This window comes from Sus scrofa, chromosome 12 (assembly GCF_000003025.6).
Source record: "Sus scrofa isolate TJ Tabasco breed Duroc chromosome 12, Sscrofa11.1, whole genome shotgun sequence".
NCBI lineage: Eukaryota > Metazoa > Chordata > Mammalia > Artiodactyla > Suidae > Sus > Sus scrofa.
In genome coordinates, this window is record NC_010454.4 from 49,654,968 (window position 1) to 49,679,062 (window position 24,095).

At 55.1% G+C, this 24,095-nt stretch overlaps 2 protein-coding genes across 3 annotated transcripts in view; both read right to left on the reverse strand.

Moving 5' to 3' along the window:
• TRPV3 (transient receptor potential cation channel subfamily V member 3) overlaps positions 1 to 16,704 on the reverse strand; it is a 32,820-nt gene extending 16,116 nt beyond the window's left edge. Inside the window, exons 1-7 of one of the 2 annotated variants that reach the window (XM_013981215.2) lie at positions 16,490 to 16,704; positions 14,438 to 14,558; positions 7,537 to 7,641; positions 7,270 to 7,356; positions 6,127 to 6,281; positions 5,197 to 5,373; positions 954 to 1,094 (exon numbers count right to left, since the gene is read on the reverse strand). In XM_013981215.2, coding sequence (XP_013836669.2) covers positions 954 to 1,094; positions 5,197 to 5,373; positions 6,127 to 6,281; positions 7,270 to 7,356; positions 7,537 to 7,641; positions 14,438 to 14,556 — 784 coding nt within the window. In that variant the 5' untranslated portion in view covers positions 14,557 to 14,558; positions 16,490 to 16,704. The remainder of the gene's footprint in view (positions 1 to 953; positions 1,095 to 5,196; positions 5,374 to 6,126; positions 6,282 to 7,269; positions 7,357 to 7,536; positions 7,642 to 14,437; positions 14,559 to 16,489) is intronic. The other variant, XM_005669116.3, reaches the window with a different exon arrangement.
• The window catches only part of TRPV1 (transient receptor potential cation channel subfamily V member 1), a 33,099-nt gene continuing 30,572 nt past the window's right edge, over positions 21,569 to 24,095 (reverse strand). Inside the window, 1 exon segment of the mRNA XM_013981216.2 lies at positions 21,569 to 22,496. Within this exon segment, the coding sequence (XP_013836670.2) occupies positions 22,186 to 22,496 (311 nt within the window). The 3' untranslated portion in view covers positions 21,569 to 22,185.

Sequence of the window (24,095 nt, forward strand, 5' to 3'; positions counted from 1 at the left end):
CAGCATTGCCACAGTGGTGGCAGAGGTCACAGATGTGGGTCACATCTGGCGTGGCTGTGGCTGTGGCATAGGCCAGCAGCTGCAGCTCTGATTAAACCCCTAGCCTGGAAACTTCCATATGCTGCACGTGGGGCCCTAAAAAGACAAAAAAACAGGAAAGCCACACAGAGCAGAAAATAGGTCCTCAGCCATCCGTCAGGGCCTGGGCTAGAAGGAGATGACAGCGAAGTTGAACCAGGAAAGTTTTTGAAGTCAGGGAGCTGTTTGTCCCCTGTCCTGATCGCAGCACTGGTTATAGGACAGCATGCATTTGCGGAACAGAAAACTGTACATCCACTCTTTCTAAGTTGCACATTTAAAAAAAAATTTTTTTTCATCAGGGACAGCCTAACTCATTTGCTTTTAGACTCTGTAATGTGTCAAGCAATTTTCATCCTTTTGCATCCTGAGAGGCACTGGACGCAGGACAGAAGCCACAGCTGGCTGCCAGGATGCCCAAGTCAGCTCCTTAACTACACTGAGGCAGGTCATTCCCCTTCTCAGAACCTGTCTCCTCCGGGGTAAACTAGGGCTTAAAATAGGGTTCTCTCCTTGCTCTCCCTCCCAGATCTCTGAGGGCTGCTCAGGTGGTGCCTATGGGCCCTCTAAGACCCCAAGATGACACTCCAGGAATGCAGGCTCCTCCATCCCCCCTCCCTCACCGCCGCGTCCCTGGCCCCTTCCTCTCTGGTCCCGCCTGGCTACCCTGTTCAGAATGGATCTGCCCCTACCGCCCCCTGGCCCTGGCCCTGGTTCTGTCCTCCAGGGCCTCGGACACAATGGAGCCGGCAGAGACTGGCAGTAGGGTCTCCAGCTCCCTGCCTGTCCTCGCCTCCCGAGGCACAAAAGCCCCGCCCCGCGCTCCTCCCCGCGCACGGACCCCAACCCCCACCCTGGGCGGAGGCAGCACCCACCGAAGTAGAAGCCTTCGTGCTGGTACTTGGGGTTGAAGAAGACCCCCTTGGCGTGGGCGTTGACGTCGGCGCCCGCGTGGATGAGCAGGGCGGTGATGTCTCCCTGCCGCCGCTCGATGGCGATGTTCAGTGCCGTCTGCCCTGCGAACCAAGCAAACCGAGCAAAGGTGAGCAGCGGCGCCCTGCCGCTGGGACCCAGGGGGTGACACACCCTCTCTGGCCTCCGAATCCTGCATGGATCCTTTACGAAACCATGGACCCATACCAACCGCCTGTCTGGTCTGTGTCGCCCTTCTACCAAAAATCCTAACTTCATTCTTTGTTTCATTCCTCCTGCCTGCGAGCAAGGAATGTTTATGGGTCATCTGCTCTGTGCTGCGGTGCCAGGTGCTGAGGACACAGCGGGACAGGGGAGGCAGAGGTTTTTGTTGTTGTTTGGGGGTTTTTTGAGGGCGGGGTGGGGGAGTTATTTTGGTTTTAGCTACTCCCAAGGCTTATGGAAGTTCCTGGGCCAGGGATCAAACCTGTGCCACAGCAGTGACAACACTGGATCCTTAACCTGCCGAGCCACCAGGGAACTCCCAGATGCAGTTTTGATTCTTGTCCTCAGAAAGTTCTCAGCGCTTAGTCTGAGAACTAAGCGCTGTGATGCAAGGAGGTGCAGGGGCCGTAGTACCCAGAGGGGCTCTTAACACAGCCAGAGGGGTTGGGGGGCTTTCAGGAAGTGGCCTCTAGGGAGTTCCCGCTGTGGCTCAGTGGTTAACAAATCTGACTAGGAACCATGAGGTTTTGGGTTCAATCCCTGGCCTTGCTCAGTGGGTTAAGGATCCGGCGTTGCCATGAGCTGTGGTGTAGGTTGCAGACGCGGCTCGGATCCCGCGTTGCTGTGGCTGTGGCAAAGGCCAGTGGCTACAGCTCCGGTTAGACCCCTAGCCTGGGAACCTCCATATGTGACGGGAGCGGCCCTAGAAAAGGCAAAAAGAAAAAAAAAAAAAAAAAAAAAAAAGTGGCCTCTAAACTGAGGGCACATAAATTTAGTGAGGCTGGATGGGGTGGACTCAAGGCCTCATAAGCCAGGTGAAGAGGTTAGAACCTTATCCTAAAGGCTGCAAGACACAGAAGGCACTGAAGCAGAAAAGTGACACAACCAGGGTTTCAGTTTTGTACGTTTGTGTTTTCCAAGCACCCTGGTTGCGAAATTGGCAGATGCTTTAGAAAAAGCCCAGACTTGTAAGGAACAATCCAGCTAATAGAGCCAAAGATCCTCAGGAGAAGAGTCCTGACGATGGTCTGTGGGGACTGGGGGCGAAGGAGCGTCTCAGGTCCGGCTTCTGGCCTGGGTGCTGGGTGGATGGCACCCTGGTAACTGAGAAACAGCACAGGGGAGAAGGAGCATGGAGGGGGAGGAGGGGCACGGACCCTGCTGGTAGAGCCTACAGAACCTCCAGATAAAGGGGACTGGAAGGCTGGGGGGAGGGGGGAGGGAGTTTTAGAACATTCCAACAGAAAGAGCATTTTACAAAGAGCTGCTGCCGTGCCTTACATAAAAAATAGTCTTTTTTTTTTTTTTTTCTTGTTATGGCCACAACTACAGCATATGGAAGTTCCCAGGCTAGGGGTCGAATTGCAGCCGCAGCTGAGGCCTGCACCACAGCCACGGCAACACCGGGTCCAAGATGCATCTGCAACCTACACTGCACTTCGCGGCAATGCCAGACCCTTAACCTACCGAACGAGTCCAGGGATCCAGCCCGCATCCTCAGGGTGAGAACATCAAGTCCTAACCTACTGAGCCACAAGGGGAACTGCCATAAAAATAGTCCTGATGGGTGTTTCCGCTGTGGCACAGTGGGGTAAGAATCCAACTGCAGCTGCTCAGGTCGCTGCAGAGGCCCACATTCGATCCCTGGCCAGTCTCAGATGTGGCTCTGATTCAGCCCCTGGTCCCAGAACTTCCATGTGCTGTAGGCGTGGCCATTTAAAAAAAAAAAAAATGAAGTCCTAGTGGACTAATAGACCTAAGCATTTTTAAAAATTTGAAAATTGTTCATAACTAACCTTTTGGAAGGGAAAATCTTAAGAAAAATCCAAAATGCAAAAATATAAAAAAAACAAAACTGATTTTTTTATATTTGCTGACATAAAAATTTCTGTATTTCAAAATACATCTTAGGGAGTTCCTGATGTGGTGAAGCGGAATGACTCTGACTAGTATCCAGGAGGATGCGGGTTCCATCCCTGGCCTTGCTCAGTGGGTCGGGGATCCTGCATTGCCATGAGCTGTAATGTAGGTCGAAGCCTTGGCTTGGATCTGGCGTTGCTGTGGCTCTGGCGTAGGCCGGTGACTACAGCTCCAATTCGACCCCTAGCCTGGGAACTTCCATATGCCACAGGTACAGCCATTAAAAAAAAGGAAGAAGAGGAGTTCCCGTCGTGGCGCAGTGGTTAACGAATCCGACTAGGAACCATGAGGTTGCGGGTTCGGTCCCTGCACTTGCTCAGTGGGTTAACGATCCGGCGTTGCCGTGAGCTGTGGTGTAGGTTGCAGATGCGGCTCGGATCCCGCGTTGCTGTGGCTCTGGCGTAGGCCGGTGGCTACAGCTCCGATTCAACCCCTAGCCTGGGAACCTCCATATGCCGCGGGAGCGGCCCAAGAAATAGCAACAACAACAACAAAAGACAAAAAAAAAAAAAAAAAGGAAGAAGAAGAAAATATATATAACCAATATACAAAGTGAAGAGTTCTCTTGTGGCTCAGCAGAGTAAGGACCCTGCATTGTCACTGCAGCAGCTTGGGTCACTGCCATGGCGCAGGTTTGATCCCTAGCTTGAGAATTTCCACATGCCATGGGCACAGCCAAAAAAAAAAATACTAGAAATTAAACATATGTGTCATATATATATAATCATTATTGGGTTTTGCCAATTTGGTAGGTTAGAAGTGTTAACTCATTAGGTTCATAGTTTCATCTTCCTGATAACCAGTGATTCCAAATATATTTCTCGTCCTCTCTTTCTGTCTCTCTATATTTATATACATGCGTGTGTGTGTGTGTGTGTGTGTGTGTGTGGAGGGGGGGCTGGTTTCTGGGAAGACAGGAACACATGGTTCCTCCCACTCTGCAGAGAGAGTGGCTGCCTGCAGCCCTGCCCCCCCACAAGCTCACCAGTGGGAGGCTGATTCCTGAAAGAAGGAATGGCCAAGGCAAGGGGAGGCCGAGAAAGGAGAGGGGGAAGGATTCGCAGCCAGGGCAGCAAGACCTTCATAGAGACAGTAACCTTCCTTTATCACTCGTTCAAAAAATTTCACCTAAAGGAGTTTCCGCTGTGGCTCAGCGAGTTGGGAGCCTGACGTCGTGTCCATGCGGATGCCCCGTCTCCGAAGAGAGAAACCACAAAACCGAGACCCGGGTGGGGCAGGTGATGATGACAATGATCCTGACAGTTGCCAGGCTTGGCCCCAGCCCCGCTCTCCGACCTCATCTCCAGCCTTCTTCCCACGGCTCGGCCTGCCAAGCTCAGTTCCCTCTTGGGCTTTTGCTCTTGCCTGGTTCTGGATCCTGCCCATCGAGCAGGCTTCAGGTCCAATGTCACCTCTCGGACCATCCACACCAAAGTCACCTATCCCCAGTCACTTTTGGTGACATTACCTGGTAAAAGGTTTTTACCTTTATTTACACCTATTTTTAAATTCTTTATTTTCATAGCATTTTTGTTTTTGGTTTTTTGGTTTTTTGGTGGGGTTTTTTTTTTGGTTTTTTTTGTTGTTGTTGTTGTTTTTGCTTTTTTGCCTTTTCTAGGGCCACTTCCGTGGCATATGGAGGTTCCCAGGCTAGGGGTCAACACAGGATCCGAGCCGCATCTGCAATCTGCACCACAGCTCATGGCAACGCCGGATCCTTAACCCACTGAGCAAGGCCAAGGATCGAACCCGCAACCTCATGGTTCCTAGTCAGATTCGTTAACCACTGAGCCACAACGGGAACTCCTTTCATAGCATTTTTGATCAGTTTTTTAAAGTACGTGATCTAGAGCAGTAGCCTTCATGTCTTGTTCACTCCTGTGTCCCAGGGCCAAAGACACTGCCTGGCACGTGGTCAGTGCTCAAGGATGTTTGCAGAATGAAGGAAGGTGCCGGGCACCGAGCTAAGTGCTTTGGGCTTTGGTGACAGCAATGCCTGTGCCTGGTGTGGTCCCCACCCCCCTGAGAAATTCCCGCACAGCCCCTTCCGCAGGCAGGTACCTCGGTAGGCCTCCTCCGTGTACTCGGCATTGATGAACCTGTCCAGGATGTCATTCTCCTCGGCGAAGGCGAGCAGGATCCGCACAACCTCCTTGGTGTTGGGGTTGATGTTTAATAAGGCCTTCATCAGGCAGGTCTTCCCCGTGTCTGAGGCCGTCAGCTTGTGCATGAGGAAGTCTGCAGGCAGGGTCGTGGGATGGAGCCAGGGTACCGGGAGGGCCCCATCTGCCCTCGGACCGCCCAGTGCAGAAAAGGGGAAGCCAGGGGGTGGGGGCTGCAGTCTCAGACCTCAAGACCCTGCCCCAAGGCCTCCACTGGCCTCTCTGGCCCACACTCTCCCTTCCCCACCTCCCTGTCCAGATCCTTCTCCTCCGGCTCCCTTGCTGGTTCCTCCTTCCGCTAAGTTGCCCAGAGCCTCATTAGAGACCCACTCCCTGGCTTCCCACCGTCTACCTCAGGGCTGACACCCAGAAATCTCCGGCCCACCGGCTCCCCTCCCCATTGCCTACAAATAGAGCTCCCCACCTCCCCCCTTCACTTGGTCCCCAAGACAGCTCGGGGGATGGGTACCCAGCCATCAAGCCTCCCAAGTCCAAAGGGCACCACCCTGGACTCACTTCTCCCGTCCTGGAGTCCTGCCAACGCCACAGGCTGAAGAGCTGCTCCCCCTCCCCCTGCTGCTGGGGTCCCAACTCTGCCTCAACAGCAGCCTTCTCCAGTTCTATTCCATCCTCCACAAAGTAGCCGGACCATGAATGCCACCCATCTAAGCCCTCCTGTGGCTCCCCATTGCCCTCAAAATCAAGTTCAAAGCCACCAGCCCAGCATTTAAGGCTGGAGGGCAGAGCGGGTAGAGGATGGTAGGTGGGCAGCCGGAGCCAAGCAGTACCCCTAACCCTGCACTCTCTGCCAGAGCAGGCAGGCACTGACCAGACACGTCCAGGCCACGGCGCCGCTTGCCAAGCTCCTGCAGCTCCATCAGCAGCTCCACCAGCTCCTCCACACAGCCCTCAGACACAGCTGCAAAGATGCGCTTCTTCAGCCGCTTCTTTTTGCGCCTCTGCTCTTCCTTGGCCAGGTGGGCACTGCGGCCGAAACATGTTTCCAGCTCACCACACATGCATCGCCACCCCCACCCTCTCCCGTCCCCCCAGCAGAGCCACTGGGCCTGCAGGGCGTTACGCCAACCCCCACCATCTGCACCTGCCTGTCACAAGGTCTGAAATGCCCTCCACCAGGGCTGGGGTCTCTCAGGATGCATATAACCCTGCATTGCTCCCCTTCCAGTCCAAATGCAATCGCCTTCTATCAAATTGTATTTTGGATCCGCATAGCACGATCAGGAAAGACACATACCTAACTGTTCAGCGTAATTACTTCCAAAATATGGATTACGGGAAGGAAAATCACTTTCATATTGTGGTGTTTGAATTTTTTTCATCTCTCTCTCCCCACCCCCACACTCCAGATTGGCAGCCACGGGAACATGCTGCTGTATACACCCTTTTGTTTGTATGTGTTCTTGCAAAATGCATGTTGCTATTTGATGGCTACATGCGTATATTTCTTTTCCTTTTACAGCTATACCTGTGGTACATGGAAGTTCCCAGGATAGGGATTAAATTGGAGCTGCAGCTACAGCCACGGCAACGCCAGATCCGAGCCACACCTGTGACCTCTGCTGCATCTGCAACCTATGCCACACTGGATCCTTAACCCACTGAGTGAGGCCAAGGATTGAACCCATGTCTTTATGGAGACATCAGGTCTTTAACCCACTGAGCCACAATGGGAGCTCCTATATTTTTAATTTATGTATATGGGGTTGAGCTAAGTTCTCAGACTGCTACTTACTGTTGTTTGGATGTTTTATAATGAATAGGTATTACTTTTTATAAAATGTAATACTCCCTTCCCCACAAAAATGACCTACACATCACAGCCATGGGCCCAGACAATGGTCCCAGAGCCACAGAATGGTGGCCTCTTTCTCTTTCCTGCTGAGTCCTGGTACCCACCCCTCTGGCAGCTGCCTGGTGCGCACGGTGGGAGGAGGGCAAGGGCCAGGCTCACCTGGGGCTGTTGGGATTGGACGGGGTCTCTGTCACATCATCTTGAGGAGACTGCGGGGAGTCCATGTCATCGCAGTTGCCAGAAATGCTGCAGGGAGTGGGGAGGGAAGAGAGAGGGACAAATTTTTAAATGGACAATGGCAACATGCCACAACCAGGCCTGGCTGTGTGGCCAGGGTGAGGCATTGCCTACCTGGCCATGTGCCTGCCAGCTGGAGCCAAGAGCTGAGCCAGAGCAGGGGGCTGGGGCCTGGGGGTGGGTACTTACCACTGCCGGATGTTGGAATCCATGGGCTTGGAGAAGATGGGGGGAGAGGTCTTGGCGACAGTGGGGTTGGGCTCAAACCCTTCTATCTCCAGGAAGAAGTGTGCGCTGCGGGGGATACCCAAGCAAGGCAATTAGAGCAGGGGCAGGGCCTGTCCACCTGTGTACCCTGCAACCCCCCTGCCAAAGGTGCCCACACACGCTTGGTGCTCTCTCAGCCAGCTCTGTGCTGGACTCTAGGCCTGTGGGGCCTCACCCAACCTAGAGAGGTGCTGTCAGTAGCACCTTCAATTCACAGGTGGGTGGGTGAGGACTCTGAGATCCAGCAACTTGCCTGAGGTTGCACAGCAGGTGGTCAGCAGAGCTTGGATTCAAAGCTGGTTCTGGAGGACTCTTGTCACTAAAAATACAGGGTAGATGGACCCAGGGGTCTCTACTGGGGTAGCCTAACATCCAAGGGACATTGTCCTGTCTGCAGCTACCTCCAGGCACAGAGGACTCACCAGAAATGGGGAAGGTGGCAGTGGGAACTAGATTGCCCCACCACCAGCGCACCCCCCCACTCCCCGGCCAACTGCCCCTCAGGCCTCAGGTCTGAAGCAAGAGCCCTGCGGGGGAGGAGCCCAGACTCAAATGGACAAGGGCCTCTGCGGGCTCCTGAGGGACCGGGAAAGGGCCAGGTTACAGCAGCTGCTCAGCAGCAGGCCCCATGCCCACATGCAGCACCCTTCCAGCATCACTCGTCTTGTTTGTCAGCACAGAAAAGAGGCTGAGAAGGGCTGATCTAGAACAGGGAGGGGCTAAGGGTCAGGAGACAGGCGGGAGCTCCTTGTCAAAAGAAAACCCTAGAAAACCATCTTGGACAATGGAGGTGGGGACCCGCGGAGGGGCTGCTTTCCCCTGCTGCTGGGAGAAGAGAGACGTGGGCCCATGGGGCCAGAGCCGGCCCCAGGAGAAGCAAGACGCACGCTCAAGATGTGACTCCCCAGCCAGACACAGTCCCGGCCCCAGGTCCAGACACACCCACAAAGGCAGCTGCACGTGCTCTCAGAACCCACAGTCACACACTCAGAGACAGGCCTTCTCATGAGAACCTGGACGGAAAGGATCAGGCTGGGGGGTGACCTCCATTGCAGCAGCACCCCCACCCCATGGCTGCTGCAGCATCACATCTGGCTCTGTGACTTGGCTCTGTGACCTTGCCAGGGTGGGGGCCTCCTGACCAGCACGCTTCCCTCCCAAACGCCTTTGCACCTGCCTCCTCGCCAGGCCCAGAGGGGTCCATACACCCCTTCCCTTCTTCCCAAGACCACAGACGAGCTCCCAAAGTACCGTGCGGGCCTCGTCAAGTTCAGTAGGGAGGGCGGCAGGGAAGGGTTGGTGACCCCATTCTTCAGATGAGGGCAGTGAGGCCCAGTATGAAGAAACAGCGCATCCATGGTCACCCTCCCAGGGTAGAAGCCAAATTGGTCAGGGAACCTGACTCCTGAGGTCCAGGCTCACAGCCCACACCACGATCCACACTGCTCTGCCCGCCCCTGTGGCTCTGCTTCCAGCCAAACCAGCTCCAGGTATTGTGCAACACAGCCATTCCCTGGGGTGAGCCAGGCAGGACAGAGACCTGGGCCTGCTTAGGGAAGCCCTCTCCTCTCCTCCAGGCACAGAGAAGCCTGGAAGGCTCAGAGCTAGTCCAGAAACGGGGCATAAATGGGGTGAGGGCAGGGTGGCTGATACCTTGGCACCCCCACTTTCCTGTCTCTTGACCATTAAGAGGAAACTGACTCGACCTAAAAAATCAAATCAAGAGTTCCCGTTGTGGCTCAGCAGTTAACAAACCCAACTGGCATCCATGAGGACATGGGTTCAATCCCTGGCCTTGCTCAATGGGTTAAGGATCCCCCGTTGCTGTGGCTGTGGCATAGGCTGGTGGCTACAGCTCCGACTGGACCCCTAGCCTGGGAACCTCCACATGCCGTGAGTGTGGCCCTAAAAAGATAATTAATTAATTAATTAATTAAAGTTATTCTTCCAAAAGAGAAGACAAAGGAAGAATCAAACCCCCAGCTGGGAGCCTGAGGCCTGGGTTCTAGCCTCTAGTCTGGCTCTGCCTCTGCCTCTCTCCTGTGTGACCCTAGGCTTCTCTGGGCCAAGGGTCCTCACCTGGTTGGAGAATGGCTGGGCCAGATGGTCCATAAGACCTGGACCCTGGAGCCGGCACAGTTTCAAGACCATCTGCTTGTGGACTGTCCAGCTGAAGTGGGCATCAGAGGTCATCCAATGTGATCACCTCTCCTTGCAGTACCCAGAACAGCCGTGCCAAAGCGTCCCCACACCATGATGGCAGCTCTGACCCAGCAACTGCCAACACATTTGCTGGAAGCTCAGCCCCAAAACACCCTCGTTGAGATTTGCTGACCGTCTCCAGCAGAGCCCCACTCTCACACCTCCATCTGTTTCCCTGGGACAACTGGTCCAGCCCCTGCCCTGTCCTCCATCCCACCCCACCTATCTGGGCTCCTCAGAAGTAGCTCAGTTATCCAACGAATATTTATTGAGCATCTAAAATGCGCCAAGCACTGTTCTAGGAGCTGGGGATACAGTGGGGAACAAGTAAACAAAAATTCCTCCCCTCACAAAGCTCCTGTGCCAGTGGGTTGGTAAGACTTGGCTCCAAGGATCAGTCAAAGGTACAGCACAGTGAGGCCATTGCTTTTCTTGCAACAACACACTGTCCTTTGACTATAAGTTCATCAGTGGCAGAAACTACTCTTATATCATCCTAATTCTCTGAAACACAACATGGGTGGTGACACCCAGAAGACCTAACAATGGATGAGCCAAAGGATGGATAGTTGAAAGATAAATGAGTGGAAAAAAAGAATGGCTGGTTGGACAGATTAGGGAATAGATGAAGAGCTAGTTAAAGTGAGAGAGGAATAGAAGCATGCATGGATGCATGGAATGGGATGGATGGACGGACAGATAGATGACTAAAGAATGCATCCTTGGGTGGGTCGATAGGTGGGTAGATGGAGACCAATAAGCAGACAGACTGACACAACCCTAAACTGTAACTCTTGGGAGGTTGCGTCCCTCAAGTGACTCCCTCTTGGCTCTCAGTAACCCAAAGCCCTCTCCTCTCCTTCCCGGTCTTGTGCAAGAAGCCGAAGAGGGACCTTGCCTATCCTCCACCTCCTCCCCTTCTCGCCAGAGCCCACAGGGGCCTCAAGTTCCTCAGGTTTGGTTCAAGAAACCAGAGCATGAGAGCATCTATCCACTCCAGGACTGGAGAGAGAGGGCCCACGGGAGGGTAAGAAGCATTGCCTCATCTCACAGTGGAGCATCCTCACGCGTGCTGAGGGACCATGCTGAGCACTGAGCTGCTTACTCATCAGCTCACCCCCTCCTTGTCTCATTGTCCTGCCTCCTCCATCACTGATTCACCCACTGACCCCAAACTACTCATGTTCTCTGTGTAGGAAACTGGGGGCAGGGAGGGACAGATGACCTCTCCAGGGACCCTGTGCTCAGATATCTGAGCCAAGACATCGTTCCAACAACCACAACTCCCTCTTCAAAAGAGGAGCTGGGCTATAGGAGCCCAAGGGAAGAGAGGGTTCTTCCGGTCAAGGACAGGGATAGGGGACGTCTCTGTGCTCTGTCAGGGTGGGATTCATTCTGGGTTTTGAAATGGACCTGGGCTTTGGGAAAAGCCCTGGAAGCAGAGAGAGAAGCATAAGAAGGGCATCCCTGGTGGGAAGATGCAGGCTGTGACTGAGGAAGGGGTCTTCAGAAGCTGGGAAGGAGGTTGGTCAGAGCCAGGCTAGAAAGGACCTGTGGTGGGTAAGGACCTAACTCCTGAGGCAGGAAGCTTCTAGGCCATGAAGGCATGTCCCACACCTGCCCTACTTGCAATTGCACGTGCCACATCTCACCTACCAGCCTGAGCAGGCAGCAAGGTCTTGGCCAGGTGGTATCTTGACTCTTGATCTGCAGCAGGTGCTCTTTGTTTATTTCGACCCAGCCTGAAAGGCGCCACCATCTTGGTGTTGTGAATGCAGGTGGGCAAACAGCTCTGTACCATCTCTCCTGCATTTCTATCCTTTTGATGGAAAAAACTATCCCCAGGCAGCCCCCGGGCTGGGGAAGAGCTTATCTCTCCTGCTTTGTCCCAAGAAAAGTCCCAGTGCTCTGAGCTTCAAGGGCAGCACCTTGCAGCCTTCATGGCCTGTGTCTATATCCTGGGACATCCCCTTGCCCAGGGCCCAGTAAGGATGTCACCATAGCAGCTGCTCACAGGGAGGGGCATGATGCTTCAAGGAAAAGCTCCAGGTCCAAAAATCTCTCCCTAGTCTAGATTACTTGGTGCCTTCAATTCCACCATTAGTACATGTTCCCTTACTGGTCAGAACTGCTTTCTTTCTTTCATTCACTCATTCATTCATTCATTTATTTATTTATTTATCCTATTTCTGGGGCCACTCCCACAGCATATGGAGTTTCCCAGGCTAGGGGTTGAATCGGAGCTGTAGCTGCCGGCCTACGCCAGAGCCACAGCAACGCGGGATCCAAGCCGCATCTGCGACCTACACCACAGCTCACAGCAATGCTGGGTCCTTAACCCACTGAGCAAAGCCAGGGATCGAACCTGCAACCTCATGGTTCCTAGTCAGATTCGTTAACTGAGCCACAATGGGAACTCCTGCTTGCTTTATTTAGATATATTTTTTCTTTTCTTTTTTATTCCTAGACCTCAGTCTTCTGCTCAGTTCTAAGGGAGATGCCCCAACCTTTGGGGTCTGGAGAGAAGTAGGCACATGAGGGCCCTCAAAGAGCCTTGGGAAGGAGAAGGAACCACGGCTCCACGAGACCCAGGACACACCCACACCAGACTCTTGGCTGCGCTGGGGCCATAGGCAGAGCTGACCTTGGAACAAAGGCCATGAACGGGGCTGGGCTCAGAAGGGCAGCCTGACAGCAGGAAGAACATGAGATTTTCCTGAACCTGGGATTCTCTCCTCAGTCCTTCTCTGAGGTCCAACCTCCCCTGGGAAAGTCAGAGGGGAGGGACGGGTGAAGGAGGCAGGAGGGTGGTGCTGGGTGGCTCAGCTCAGCTATCTCTGCTTCTACCCAGACAAGCCCTCCAAGACCCAGGCTCCCCCCACGGGCCCCCTAACACCTGTGTGATCTCCACGTCCAGCCAGATTTCTCTGCTACCCTCCAGGGTGAAGCTTCCACCTGAATGTCCCTCCAGCGCCGCTCAGCCAGCATTTCACACCTGACCTTGGCTCATTCCTCCTGACCTTGCCCCGTCTCCTCCGAAGTGCCCGTGTCAGAGACGGCGCTGCCATCCCTCTAGGTGTCCCCAAAAGAAGAAAGGGACACATCTCGGTCCTCCTTCTCCCTCCCTTCCCATGGTTACTCGTGCAGACTCCACAATCCTAATTGTCACCCACTTCTCCATCCCTCACCACCTGTCATCTGGGCAACAGTCCCCACAGACGCGCATCCAGTCCATCATCCACATGGATCACCCAGACTATCCTTTCCAAGAGGCAAGTCTCGTCATGCCCTCTCTCTCCCTCAAAACCCCTCTGTGGCTCCCCACTGCCCTCAAGTTTAACTGACCACCAAGACCCAGCCCCGATGGGACCCGTCTTCCCAAAGACTCACCCACCTACCAGCGCTTTAGCCGTCTAGGACCCTTCACTGGGTCTCGCCCTTTGTCTCCACCTGCCGTCACCACTGTAACGCCACCTCCTCCACGAAGTGCCCACAGGATCAAAACAGCCTGCCCCTCCTCGGGCCCTGCCCTCCCAGTTCACTTTCTCCAGGGCACTCCCCACCCTCTCGCTTGTGTCCCTCTCAGCACCCAGACGGTGAGCAGGCACAGGCTCTTTTTCTCCATGTCCCAGTCTCCCCAGCCTGGTGCACAGAAGGCTTCAGCAATTATTACCCAAACCAACAAAAGGAAAAACAGCAGGCTCCCCCAGAGGGGGCCTGGGACAGGGACAGAGGAGGCAGGGCGAATGGGCCAGCCTAGACGAGGTGGCCCACCTGTGTCCAAGGGAGGCATGAGTGGCACAGAGGAGGGGTGTTCAGGCTTGAGAGGTGCTGAATCGGCCAAGGGGGTGGGGGACAGCAAGGGGGGCAGCTTGGGGGCCAGGTGTGGCCCTAGAGAAGTACTTTCTCTCCTCCTGCCTCCTCTGTGTTCCCAACTGGGAAGTTGTCATAACCATCCCGGCCCTGCCCAGTTCCCAGGGGCCCTAGGGAGTGACAATGACAATAACGACAATGAAGACAAAGTTCAAGTTAACAAAACACTAAACGTTAGCAATTGAAAGCAAAACATCTCTATAGGGCCCCGGGGCGGCTTCCGCCAAGCACATTGTTGCCACATTGCAAAATAACCATCCTCCCTATGGGCTGGCGCCCTTTTGGTGGGGTTGGAGAGGCTGTCAACTGACCTGGCCAGACACACATGCAGGATAATGACCACCCCAGTGGACCATCAAAATGAGCAGGAGGGGACCGGCAACCCCACAGATTTTCCACCCACACCTTTGGGGCTCCTTATCTCAGAATGGTTACAGCAATCCCCTGCCTCCTCCGGAAGCCTTTCTGAATGTTTCTGCCTCCATGCCCCCAGCCCCTCCAGGGAGGCCACCCTGGTGATGCCAGTCATATTGGCATCCCCAGCTCAGCCCCAGACCGTGCAGGGCTGTTCCTATCCCCCCTACCCCGCCCGCCACAGCCATACCTGGCTGAGCACCAGCCCACCCCTGATGAGACTGAGAGTCTCAGGTCCACCCCTGGCACGAGCTCCCTGAAGGTAGGCACCAGGCTCTTCCTATGACCCTCACAGCGCAGCACCCAGGGCTGAGCCAGAACCTGCCAGCACTACCTCTTCTTGGTGGGGGTGATCTCGGCCGGCCTCTTCTCCTGCAGGATGGCAGGGTTCCCACTGGGGATGACGGCTCTTTTGCCCACAAGGGGCACCATCTCCTTGGGATGGGCATTCATGGCTGGAACACAATCAAAGCACAGATGCTCAGGATGAGGGAACAGAGGGGAAATTCGGGGGGCTTCAGCCCCCTCATGTGGCACTGTGTGGCCCCTGCTCACACCCGCTAGACAGGGAGCTCACTCTACCCTGTCAGGTCACCTACGCGTCTCAGGTCAGGGAGACTGTCCCTGCAGCTTCCCCTGTGCCCTGCCTCAGCAGCCCTGCTCCTGTGGGTCCTAGAAGAGCCCCGTGGAGCTGGCATGGAGGGAGGTACTGGGAAGAGGAACTGGTGTCTCCCAGGAGACTGAGGGGAACATAGAGCTTCTGTGTGGGGAGAAGGCCTGTCCAGGCAGAGGGGACAGCCTGAGCAAAGACCAGCAGTCAAGAAAGTGCCGCTGGTGTGACTGGAGAGTCTGGGGTGGCTGGACCCACGGGCAGTGAGACACTCAGGAGCAGGTGGGGTCTGGAAAGGCAGCCAGAGCCGTGGCCGATCCGGGGCAGCAGGGACACAAGAGGGATCTGGGTTCTATAGGAGACAGTACATGGGACATGGAGGTGACCAGAGGCTAGAAGGAGCTGCCACGGGGGCCGGCAGGATGGGGGGTGGAGGGCTGGCTGTGGGGGATGAGGTGGACAGCAGGTGACGGCAGCCAGGAGGGACTGTTCTCTGATTGAGCCACCCTCAGAGTCACCGGGACCAGGGAGTGGGGTGATTTCTGGAAGAAGAGCCCAGCTGGGCAGGGTGGCACTGGGACCACTGATGATCCTGACGCAGAAAGGAGAGCTCCCTGGAGGAAGCGTCTGAATGGGGTTGTCTTCAGACTGCAGTGAGGCTTGGATATGGGAGAGCCTCACCCCTCAGCCCCCAGCCCACTAAACATGAGCAGCCTTTGAGAGGAGAGTCATCCGGGGAGGCCGCTGGCCCTGGGGTGTAGGCACCTGGTGGCAGGAGGCTCTGAGCCGGGGCCTCGGGCATCCTGTGGGAAGGGAATCATCAGCACGTGGTCCCTGGCTGCATCCACGGTCACAGCCTGACAAGGACAGGAGGCCTCCACCCCCTCCCTCAGCCCAAAGTGACCTGTGGACAGATGGGGCTAAAGGCTGGGCTGGGCCAGCACTGGAGGGGAGGGATGGAGGATCGGTCCCTTGCCTCTCCCTGGGCCTCTGTTTTCCCTTCTGAGAAATGAGCTGAACGGTCCTGAAGGACCCTATGTCTCTCACCTGTGACCACTGGCTGCTCCACGCTCTCTGCCCTGACTTGTGAGTGAGGGGCCATCTTGAGCAGCCAGGGCAGGGGAGGGTCGGGAGAACTCTGGCTGGGAACTACAGCAGCTATAATTAGCTCCCTGAGTCACCCCATAAACCTGCATGCTCACCTGCTGGACTCTCTCGCAGGTCAGGTCCTCCCTCTCTCTGGGATTGGTGTCCCCACCTGGGAAGTGCCTCTCAAGCCCTGCTACTGACTGCAATGGCCTTTCCTTGGAAACAGACCAGGCCTGGGTGTCACAGGGCCCACCCCCCGTCCAGGGCCTGCTGTGAGGGGGTGAGTGGTGGTGGGGTCAATCCATTTGAGATGCCTGGGCCCCGTCCTTCTCAAGCTCTGGGGCCACCTCATCCCAGCCTGAGCTCCCATCACCCTGGGGCCGGCTTGGGGAGCCAGGAGCCTCCCCTCGGCTCCGGACAGCTGAGTGTCCCCCCTCCCCAAGATCCCCAAACCTCAGGGAACATTTCCCAGGTCCTTCAGAACCTGTGCTCTCTCTCCCACTCTCCCGGTGGCCACGAGCCCATGTCAGCTTTGTTTCCCCTGCTGGAGGTCCAAGCTCTCTCCCAACCTTCCCCTGAGGCCGATCAGCAAAGGGCAGGCTTGGCTGTAAATGGACCCCTGAGCGCCTTACTCTGGGCTCCCTGGGGCCTCGGAGGGCACAGGCTCCCCATGCGGCAAAGACTCACCTGAGGATGCCGGGGTGGCCGCAGCTGCCCTTGTTCTCAGATCACGGCATGTCCGGGGCCCATAGGCCCCTGGTGGGACTACAGTTGAGGTGGCAAGAGACTCTCATCCTCTCATCGTAGGCAGAGGGATGGCTGGAATGAGGCATCAGAGGCAAAACTGGCTGGGCCACCTGCACTCGGAGCCAGGTTGGCCACGCCCACCAGCCCCAGCTGCAGCGCCTGCGCACAGCCCACGTGTCCTGCCTGATTCACCCCCCACACCCACGGCGCAGCCTCACCCTAACCCAGGAGAAGGCAAGGGAGGCAGCAGGTGCCAAAGCTTAAGTTCTGGTCCCAGGTCTTCCCTCCTCTCAATTTGAGGTTTCCCATTATGGGCTTCATAACACCTGCTTCCCAAGGACCCTGTGAGACGTCAGAGATCCTGCTCACGGGAGGGCCGAATGAAAGGTTGAATGCTCTGCCTCAACCCCTGAGAGGCAAGGCCACAGCCAGAGCTGGCCCCATTGACCCCACGGTGGCCAGCCCCCAAGCTCAATACCCAGCCTTCAAAATCTGAGATCAAGTCCCTTCAGAGACAGAGGACGTCCCCGTTCAATGCTTCCCACCAGAAATTTTGCACCATAAACCTCACCCCTTGGCTGTCTTACCTCTAGGCCATTGACCTTGGGCAAGTCATTTCTCGCAAGCCCCAGTTTCTTCATTGTGAAGTGTGCATTTTAAACCCTGCTTGCAGAGTTACCAGAGGGCTTACATGAAAGAACACACAGGAAGGCTAAAACAAGGCCCAGAGCACAGAAAGGACTCAGTAAACCGTGACAGATGTTTTTGTGTGTGTAACTTTTATTTTTTTTCTTTTTAGGGTCATGCCCATGGCATATGGAGGTTCCCAGGCTAGGGATCAAATCAGAGCTGTAGCTGCCAGCCTACGCCACAACCACGCCAGATCTAAGCTGCATCTGCCATCTACACCACAGCTCACGGCAGCACTGGATTCTTCAATCCACTGAGCGAGGCCAGGGATTGAACCTGTGTCTTCATGAATACTAGTCGGGCTCTTAACCCGCTGAGCCACAATGGAAATCCAAGAGTGACAACTATTTAACACCTGTTCCTGGTTTTGACTTGCAATTCATTCTCTCAGCAACCGCCAGGCTACATGCCTCCAAGGCCCACGAGTCAGGGCAGACTCCCTCCTGGCCAGGCCACAGCTGTGAAGCCGGTGGAGCAAGGCTGGGGTGGCCCTGCTCACTCAGGAATTACACACCTATTCCAGCAGCAGGCCAGGCAGGACTAGGATGGAGCAGGAAGTCTCTGCGCACTGTGACAGCATCAGCAACTAATGGGGCAGGGACATCCTTGGCGGCCTTGCGGGCAAGCCCCTGGCTTTCTGGTTACCATGACCTGCCAGGCCTGGGCAGAGGCAGAAGGCAGATCCGGCCTCTGACCAAGGAACAGCAGGACCTGTGGCCTGTAAGGGCAGAAGACCTACTCCTTGGCCAACAGGCTTCAGGTGTGGCGAACACAGGGGCTGCTTTTGAAGTTAATAGGCGCCAATGTTTCCAAGCACAGAATCCCAACTTCATCACTGCCTGAAACTCCTACATTAAAGCTCAGTGTTGGATCAAGCATAATCCGCCCTCTGTTGCTCCATTAATGGCCCCTCTGACTCAGCCCCTCACCCCTCCCAGCTGCTTCTGGCTGACTTCCTCCAACCCTCAGGGTGAGCCTGTTGCCCAATTTCAGCATCTGCATTTTGCCTTGTGTTAGCATGTTTTCCTAAAGGCCAGCCTGGTTAAAAAGGCCCCTATCTCCCACCCAATGCCAGGCAGCGTGCCCAGCGAGGAGAAAGGGGAGCGTCCCCACCGCCACCCCCGCACTGTGTGTGCACAGGGGCGGATCGGCATTCAATCCCGTTTAATCCAACACATCCTGAGAGTACATGGTGGGAGACAAAGCAGGGAAGCCCGGAGCCAGAGGGAGGTTCAGAGCTGGGGAAGCTGGTCTCCACCCTCAAGGAGCTGTATGACACACGGAAGCCAGGTTCCGGCAAGGACCCTGATGCCACTGGTCAGGTTACAAGGACAAAAAGGGCTGAGGCCACCGAGAAAGAGGAAGTGCCTCTAATGAGGAGGTGGAGGAGGGGTTCAGGGAAGAGGGAGCGTTTGGGTTGGACTTGGGAAGGGGGAAGACGGTCCACACGGGGAGAACCACGAGCAGGGACTCGGAAGCGAGAGACCAGGCAGGTTCAAGGAGTGGTGACAAGCTCGGGCAATGTCTAAACTCCAGGAGGCATCAGAGATGCTCGGCCAAGTCCAGTTGCAGCCCACTGGGTGGCCCCAGGCCATTGAGTCGCTCTGACCCCTTAGTCACAAAGGGTGAGCCTTCTGGTGCATGGGACCCTGCGGGAGACATTGTCACCTGCAGAGTCAGGCAGGGAACTGACCAGCTGGGCTGAGCCAGCACCACAGACCCAATGGTGTCCCCTCTGCCGTTGAAACACTGGCTGATGCTCGCCCTGGTGGGATTCCAGCCCTGCGTGGGGGGCCCACACAGCACAGCGGCAGGGGTGTGAACCAAGGGTCCCACCCCCTTCTACCAAGGCTGGAGGCCTGCAGAACCCCACTTGGCCTTGGCTGCCATGTGCGTGACCTTTAACCCACGTGAGGCTCATTCATGGGATCCCCCAAAGCCTGGGAGCCTGAAAAGATGGACAAACTCTCTCCACAATCCAGCCCCTCATTCCTTGCTGTGGCAAGGGCCATGCTGTGCCCACCCTCCCCCGGTGACCTCAGGCCTTTCTCTGGCCGTGACTGGAGCCAGCAGAGCCTGAAGTGGCTACAGTCCCAGGAGAGACCTTGCAGACTGACTGTCTGGAGGCAGCAAACCAACAAGGGGAGATGGGGCCAGGGAAGCGAGGTGGAGTGCAGGCGGCAAGAGGGGAAGGGCAGCCTCTGGACATTCTCGCCCCAAACCCACTCCCCAGAGTCCTGAATTTCAGGCCAGCACGCCTTGCATATGCCCCCATCTGGTCAGACTGAGGTCAGAACAGAGCCTCAGTCAGCCGCGTCCGTCTAGGTCGTGTCCGTCTGCAGTGGACTGTAAAACACCCCCTGGAGGACACACCAGGCAGGCATCGAGCAGACCCGCCTCCTCCCCGCACCTCTCAAGCTCTGGGGACATCAGGCCCAGGCTGTGGGCCCACAAGTTCCCCCCACCTCCAGGAGGGAGGAGGGAGAGATGGGGTCTCTGTGGGGTGGGTGCAGCCAGGGAAGGACGGACTCCTTGACCTGCTCTAGGAAACACCCCACTTGATGCAGTGCCAGGGAGGAGAGGGGCCGGGGGGACCGGGAGCCAGGTAGAGCTCCATCAGCAGCCTTGGGCCTGAGCAGACCCACTCAGTGGTCAGTGGGGGTCTGTCTGCATCCTAGTGGCCACAGCTGTCCCTGGGCTAGCAGAGCGGAGCAACCTTCCCATCAGAGACGCTGGGTGGTGACTCGTGCTGCCTCCAGGTGTTGGGGCGCCGGTCATGAGGACAAAGAGAGGAAAGAGACAGCAACAGATGCAAAAAGACCAGGCCAGTTGCACGTGTGTCCTCCTTTAACAACCCAGGTTCTCACAAAAGGTTGTGATCACTCATTTTACAAAAGAACACCCACATGTTCCCTTCGGCACGAAGTTCAGAAGTTAATCCACTTTGCAGAAACTTGCAGATTTCTGTTGTCTACATATTTTCTGAGGAAGGCCTATAGGTAAAGCAAAGAGTCACAGGCCCAAACCTTCTGACCCAGGGGTAGGCTGGCACGTCCCAGCCCATTCTCTGCCACGCATCCTCGCTCCCCAGTCAAGTTTAGACTCTGAAGTCAGGAGTTCCTATCGTGGCTCAGCAGAAACGAATCTGACTAGTATCCACGAGAATGTAGATTTGATCCCTGGCTTCACTCAGTGGGTTAAGGATCTGGTATTGCCATGACCTATAGGGTAGGTCACAGATGCAGCTGGGATCTGGCATTGCTGTGGCTGTGGTGTAGGCCGGCAGCTACAGCTCCAATTTGACCCCTAGCCTGGGAACCTCCATATGCCTCCAGTGTGGCCCTAAAAAGAAAAAAAAAAAAAAAAAAAAAAAAACCTGACTCTGAAGTCAGCCTTGCTTGCAGTCAGACCCAGGCATTGCTACTTACTGACATGTAAACTTACTAACTGTCCCAGCCTCAGTTTTTTCATCTATGAAATGGAGTTAATAATAGCTTTTCACAGGCTGTCAGGAGGCGTAAAGGATAATGCACACAGTACACTTTGCATAAACCTTCCAGGTGCTGTAGCCACAGGTACTCCTCCGCTTTGCTCATTTGCTCTGGTCTGGCTACAGCTCACGTCATGCCTGGCCCAGCCACCTGGTCAACCAGCCCAAGGGCTCCTCTGTTGGGCCTTGTGTGTGGAGGCAGACGTGCTGCCGGAGAACTCGGAGGAGTGTTCCCAGTGCCCGGGGTTCCCTCCAGGTGGACCTCCCACAGAAGCCCGGCCCAAGCTCGGCCTCAGCTAACCTCCTCCCACCTCATGACCCCACACCCAGTGATTTCATGACTGGGAAGCTCACTCCACACTCCACAGACATAACAAAACCTGCCAGGCTCTCTTCTGGATCGTTCTTTCTTAAGTTCTAGTCCAGAAAGCAGGGTCCCCAAATTTTGACATAAAGGGCCAGAAAAGAAATATTTTAGGCTTGGCAGGCTCTTGCGTCCTTGCAACGGCTCATCTTTGCATTGCAGCATGAACGTAGCCAGAGACAGTACAGAAATGAATGGCTTCATTGACTGCAGTCTAATAAAAGTGTGTTTTTACCAAAATAGGTGACAGGTCAGTTTTGGGTCATTGGCCCACAGTTTGCTAACTATGATAGGCAGATGCATGGAGGGGTGTCCTCACCCACCAGCAATAACTAAGGGGTGACCAGAGGCTCCTAGCCATACAGGGTAGTGCATACAAGTACACACATATATACACACACGTGCACGCACAGACCATATGGAGCCAATGAGCTATGCCACCCAATGACTGACACATGATTCACACTTGCTATGACTTCTATGTTTATTTATGTATTTATTTGATGGATGGCAGGATGAGTGAAGGTGGAAGTAGGTTCCACCATGGGCGAGCAGGACCATGGCCACTATAGATGGGAGATCATTTAAAAATTCTTGTCACGTGGCTTTGGGACAAGGTTCAGTACTTTTATTTGCGCAGCAATAGAGCTAATATTTTCAGAATCGTGGTGGATCACACAGAAGGAGGGAGTCACTCCGGAAACACCAGATTCTGGAAGAGCGGGGAATGGGGCCAGCCTCACCCTCTTTCTCTGAGCGTGACTGTCATCACCCCAGGCCCCTCTGGACAGAGGAGATATTAAGCACAATATAGAGAAGGGCTTTGGCATTTTATCTCGAAGGAAGGGTTTTGTTCTAAGAGGTGTCTTCCTGGGATTCGCTACCTTTCAGGCCCAGGAATATAAAATCAAAGGAAACAGGGCTTTGTGTTGAGCGCATGGAGATTTCTTATTCGCAATGTTTGATTAAGCCAGTCAAAACTGGAAAAGCAGATCCTTTTGTGTCAGGCAATTCATTTGGGGACAGTGAGGGTTGCGTGACTATCTCTTCTCATGCATCCGGCAATGATTCCCACAGCTTGTCCCGAGGGGTCTAGGAAAGGGCCTGGGAGGCAGGCACTGGTGGGGCCAGGCTGCCGAGGCACCGCCAGTGGCCCCTAAGTGGCCCCCGCCACCAGCAACAACGGGGTATTTTAAAGCCCACAGGGTTGCGAGCATCCTGTGTGGTCCCTCGCTTCTCCCCTACAGCCTAAGGATCCTTGACGATCTCAGCATCTTCTGGCTTGAGCGACTTTGCGATGTGTTTCAGATGAACTTCCTCGGGCTGGGCAAGGTGCCTTTCTCGAGTACTTGCATCTCTTAAGAGGGGAACCAGGGCAAAGTTTTTCCAGTTTCTCCCTGCAACTGAAGGATGAAACACGATTACTGCCTTGGAGGCAGCAAAACGATACCACACAGTGATTTGCTGGCATGACCACCCTCCAGACAAAAGGAGGCCCAGGCCCACCAGTACTTCCTGAGCACAGAGATGGGTACCGTTTCCTCTTCCCTCAGCTGCTCAAGGAGCCGCATCCACTCTAGCAGATCCTAAATTCCCCTGGTCCACCCGCCACCCTGACCTGCTTGTGGCCTCAGGAGAGTCCACAGCTTGCTGCTCTCTGCCCACGTGGGAGAGAGATCAACACTGGGGCTGCCCCAGGAGTGGCTCCACACCAGGTCAGCTGCAGGGTAATGAACACCAGGCCAAGGATCAGGACTTGGGGTCCAGGCCCAACCAGGGCATAGAGGACCAGGAGTAATGGCAAGGGAACCATGGTGACACTGGGCCTCCGAATGGGCTCTCACATGTGGCCTGAAATCCCAGAAAGTCCCTGAAGAGGACCCCATTGTCACCCCTGTGGTGATCTTCAGCCCTCCCCCACCCTGGCGATCTCAGAGAAGTGACAGCCAAGAGGGACAGCTGTTCGTGCTCTCCTTCCACTTGCCAGAGCCCTGGTCAGCCAAGCCCTCTGGCTGGCCATCTTGGGTGTGATCTCCCTGGAAAACCAGCCTAAATTCACACCTTCCACCCTCAGGCCAACATTCAGGACCCTCTGCTGGTGTCCCACACTGGTCACGTCTCAAAGGCATCAGGAATATGGGAGGCTGGGCCCACTGTGACCACTCCAGCTGAATTCGCCAGGTCCTGGGCTTCCCCAGGCCTGCAGGCTGACACTGGCCTGGCAATCAACCATAGGTGGACACCAAGCGCCAGGAGGATGTTTCAGGGTACCTGGGCATAAATGCAGGAGGGCTCCGTGGAGAGATAGGCCAGGGGCTCACTGAGACACCCTCTTCTAGCTGGATGGATGGTGGGGCCACCCAGCCTCAGAGAACACTTGGCACAGCTCCAGTTCCAGAGCCCTTAACAAAGGCCTGGGGCGCCCAGTGCTCCTCTCCCACAGTCCTGATGCCAAGACCCCTTCACGTGCTCTCCCTAACTCAGCTTCTGACCACTTTTTCTCTCCTTCTCTTTCTCACCTGCATTCCCTCACCCCTTCCTAATCATACGTGCTATGTGGGTGGGGAGAGCTCTTTGTTATCTGAATTATCTGACTATTCATTACTGGAGTTTCCACTGTTACAAAGTTGCATAGGAAAGCAAATCCTTGGGAAATACTCACTAATTAATCATATGTGTGGAATCAGGGAACCTCTAACCATCACCGAGCCCCACCCCAAGCGACATGAATGTGTGTCTATCCCTGCCACTGCGTCAATGTTTTTATTAATAGCACAGTGAATGCATAAGGTTGTAAAAAGCCAGCAACGTCATGCAAACACCACACCAATCAACTGAAAACTGAAACAGCAAATCTTGTCAAAGTTGTGTGGTTTCATGCAATCAATAAGAGGGATGGTGGAAAATTGCTCAAATCACAGGAAAAGCCATCTTTGAAGGGATCTGTGGCCAAGGTGGATCCACGAACAACTGAAGAAGAGAGAATCAATAAATGCTATGAC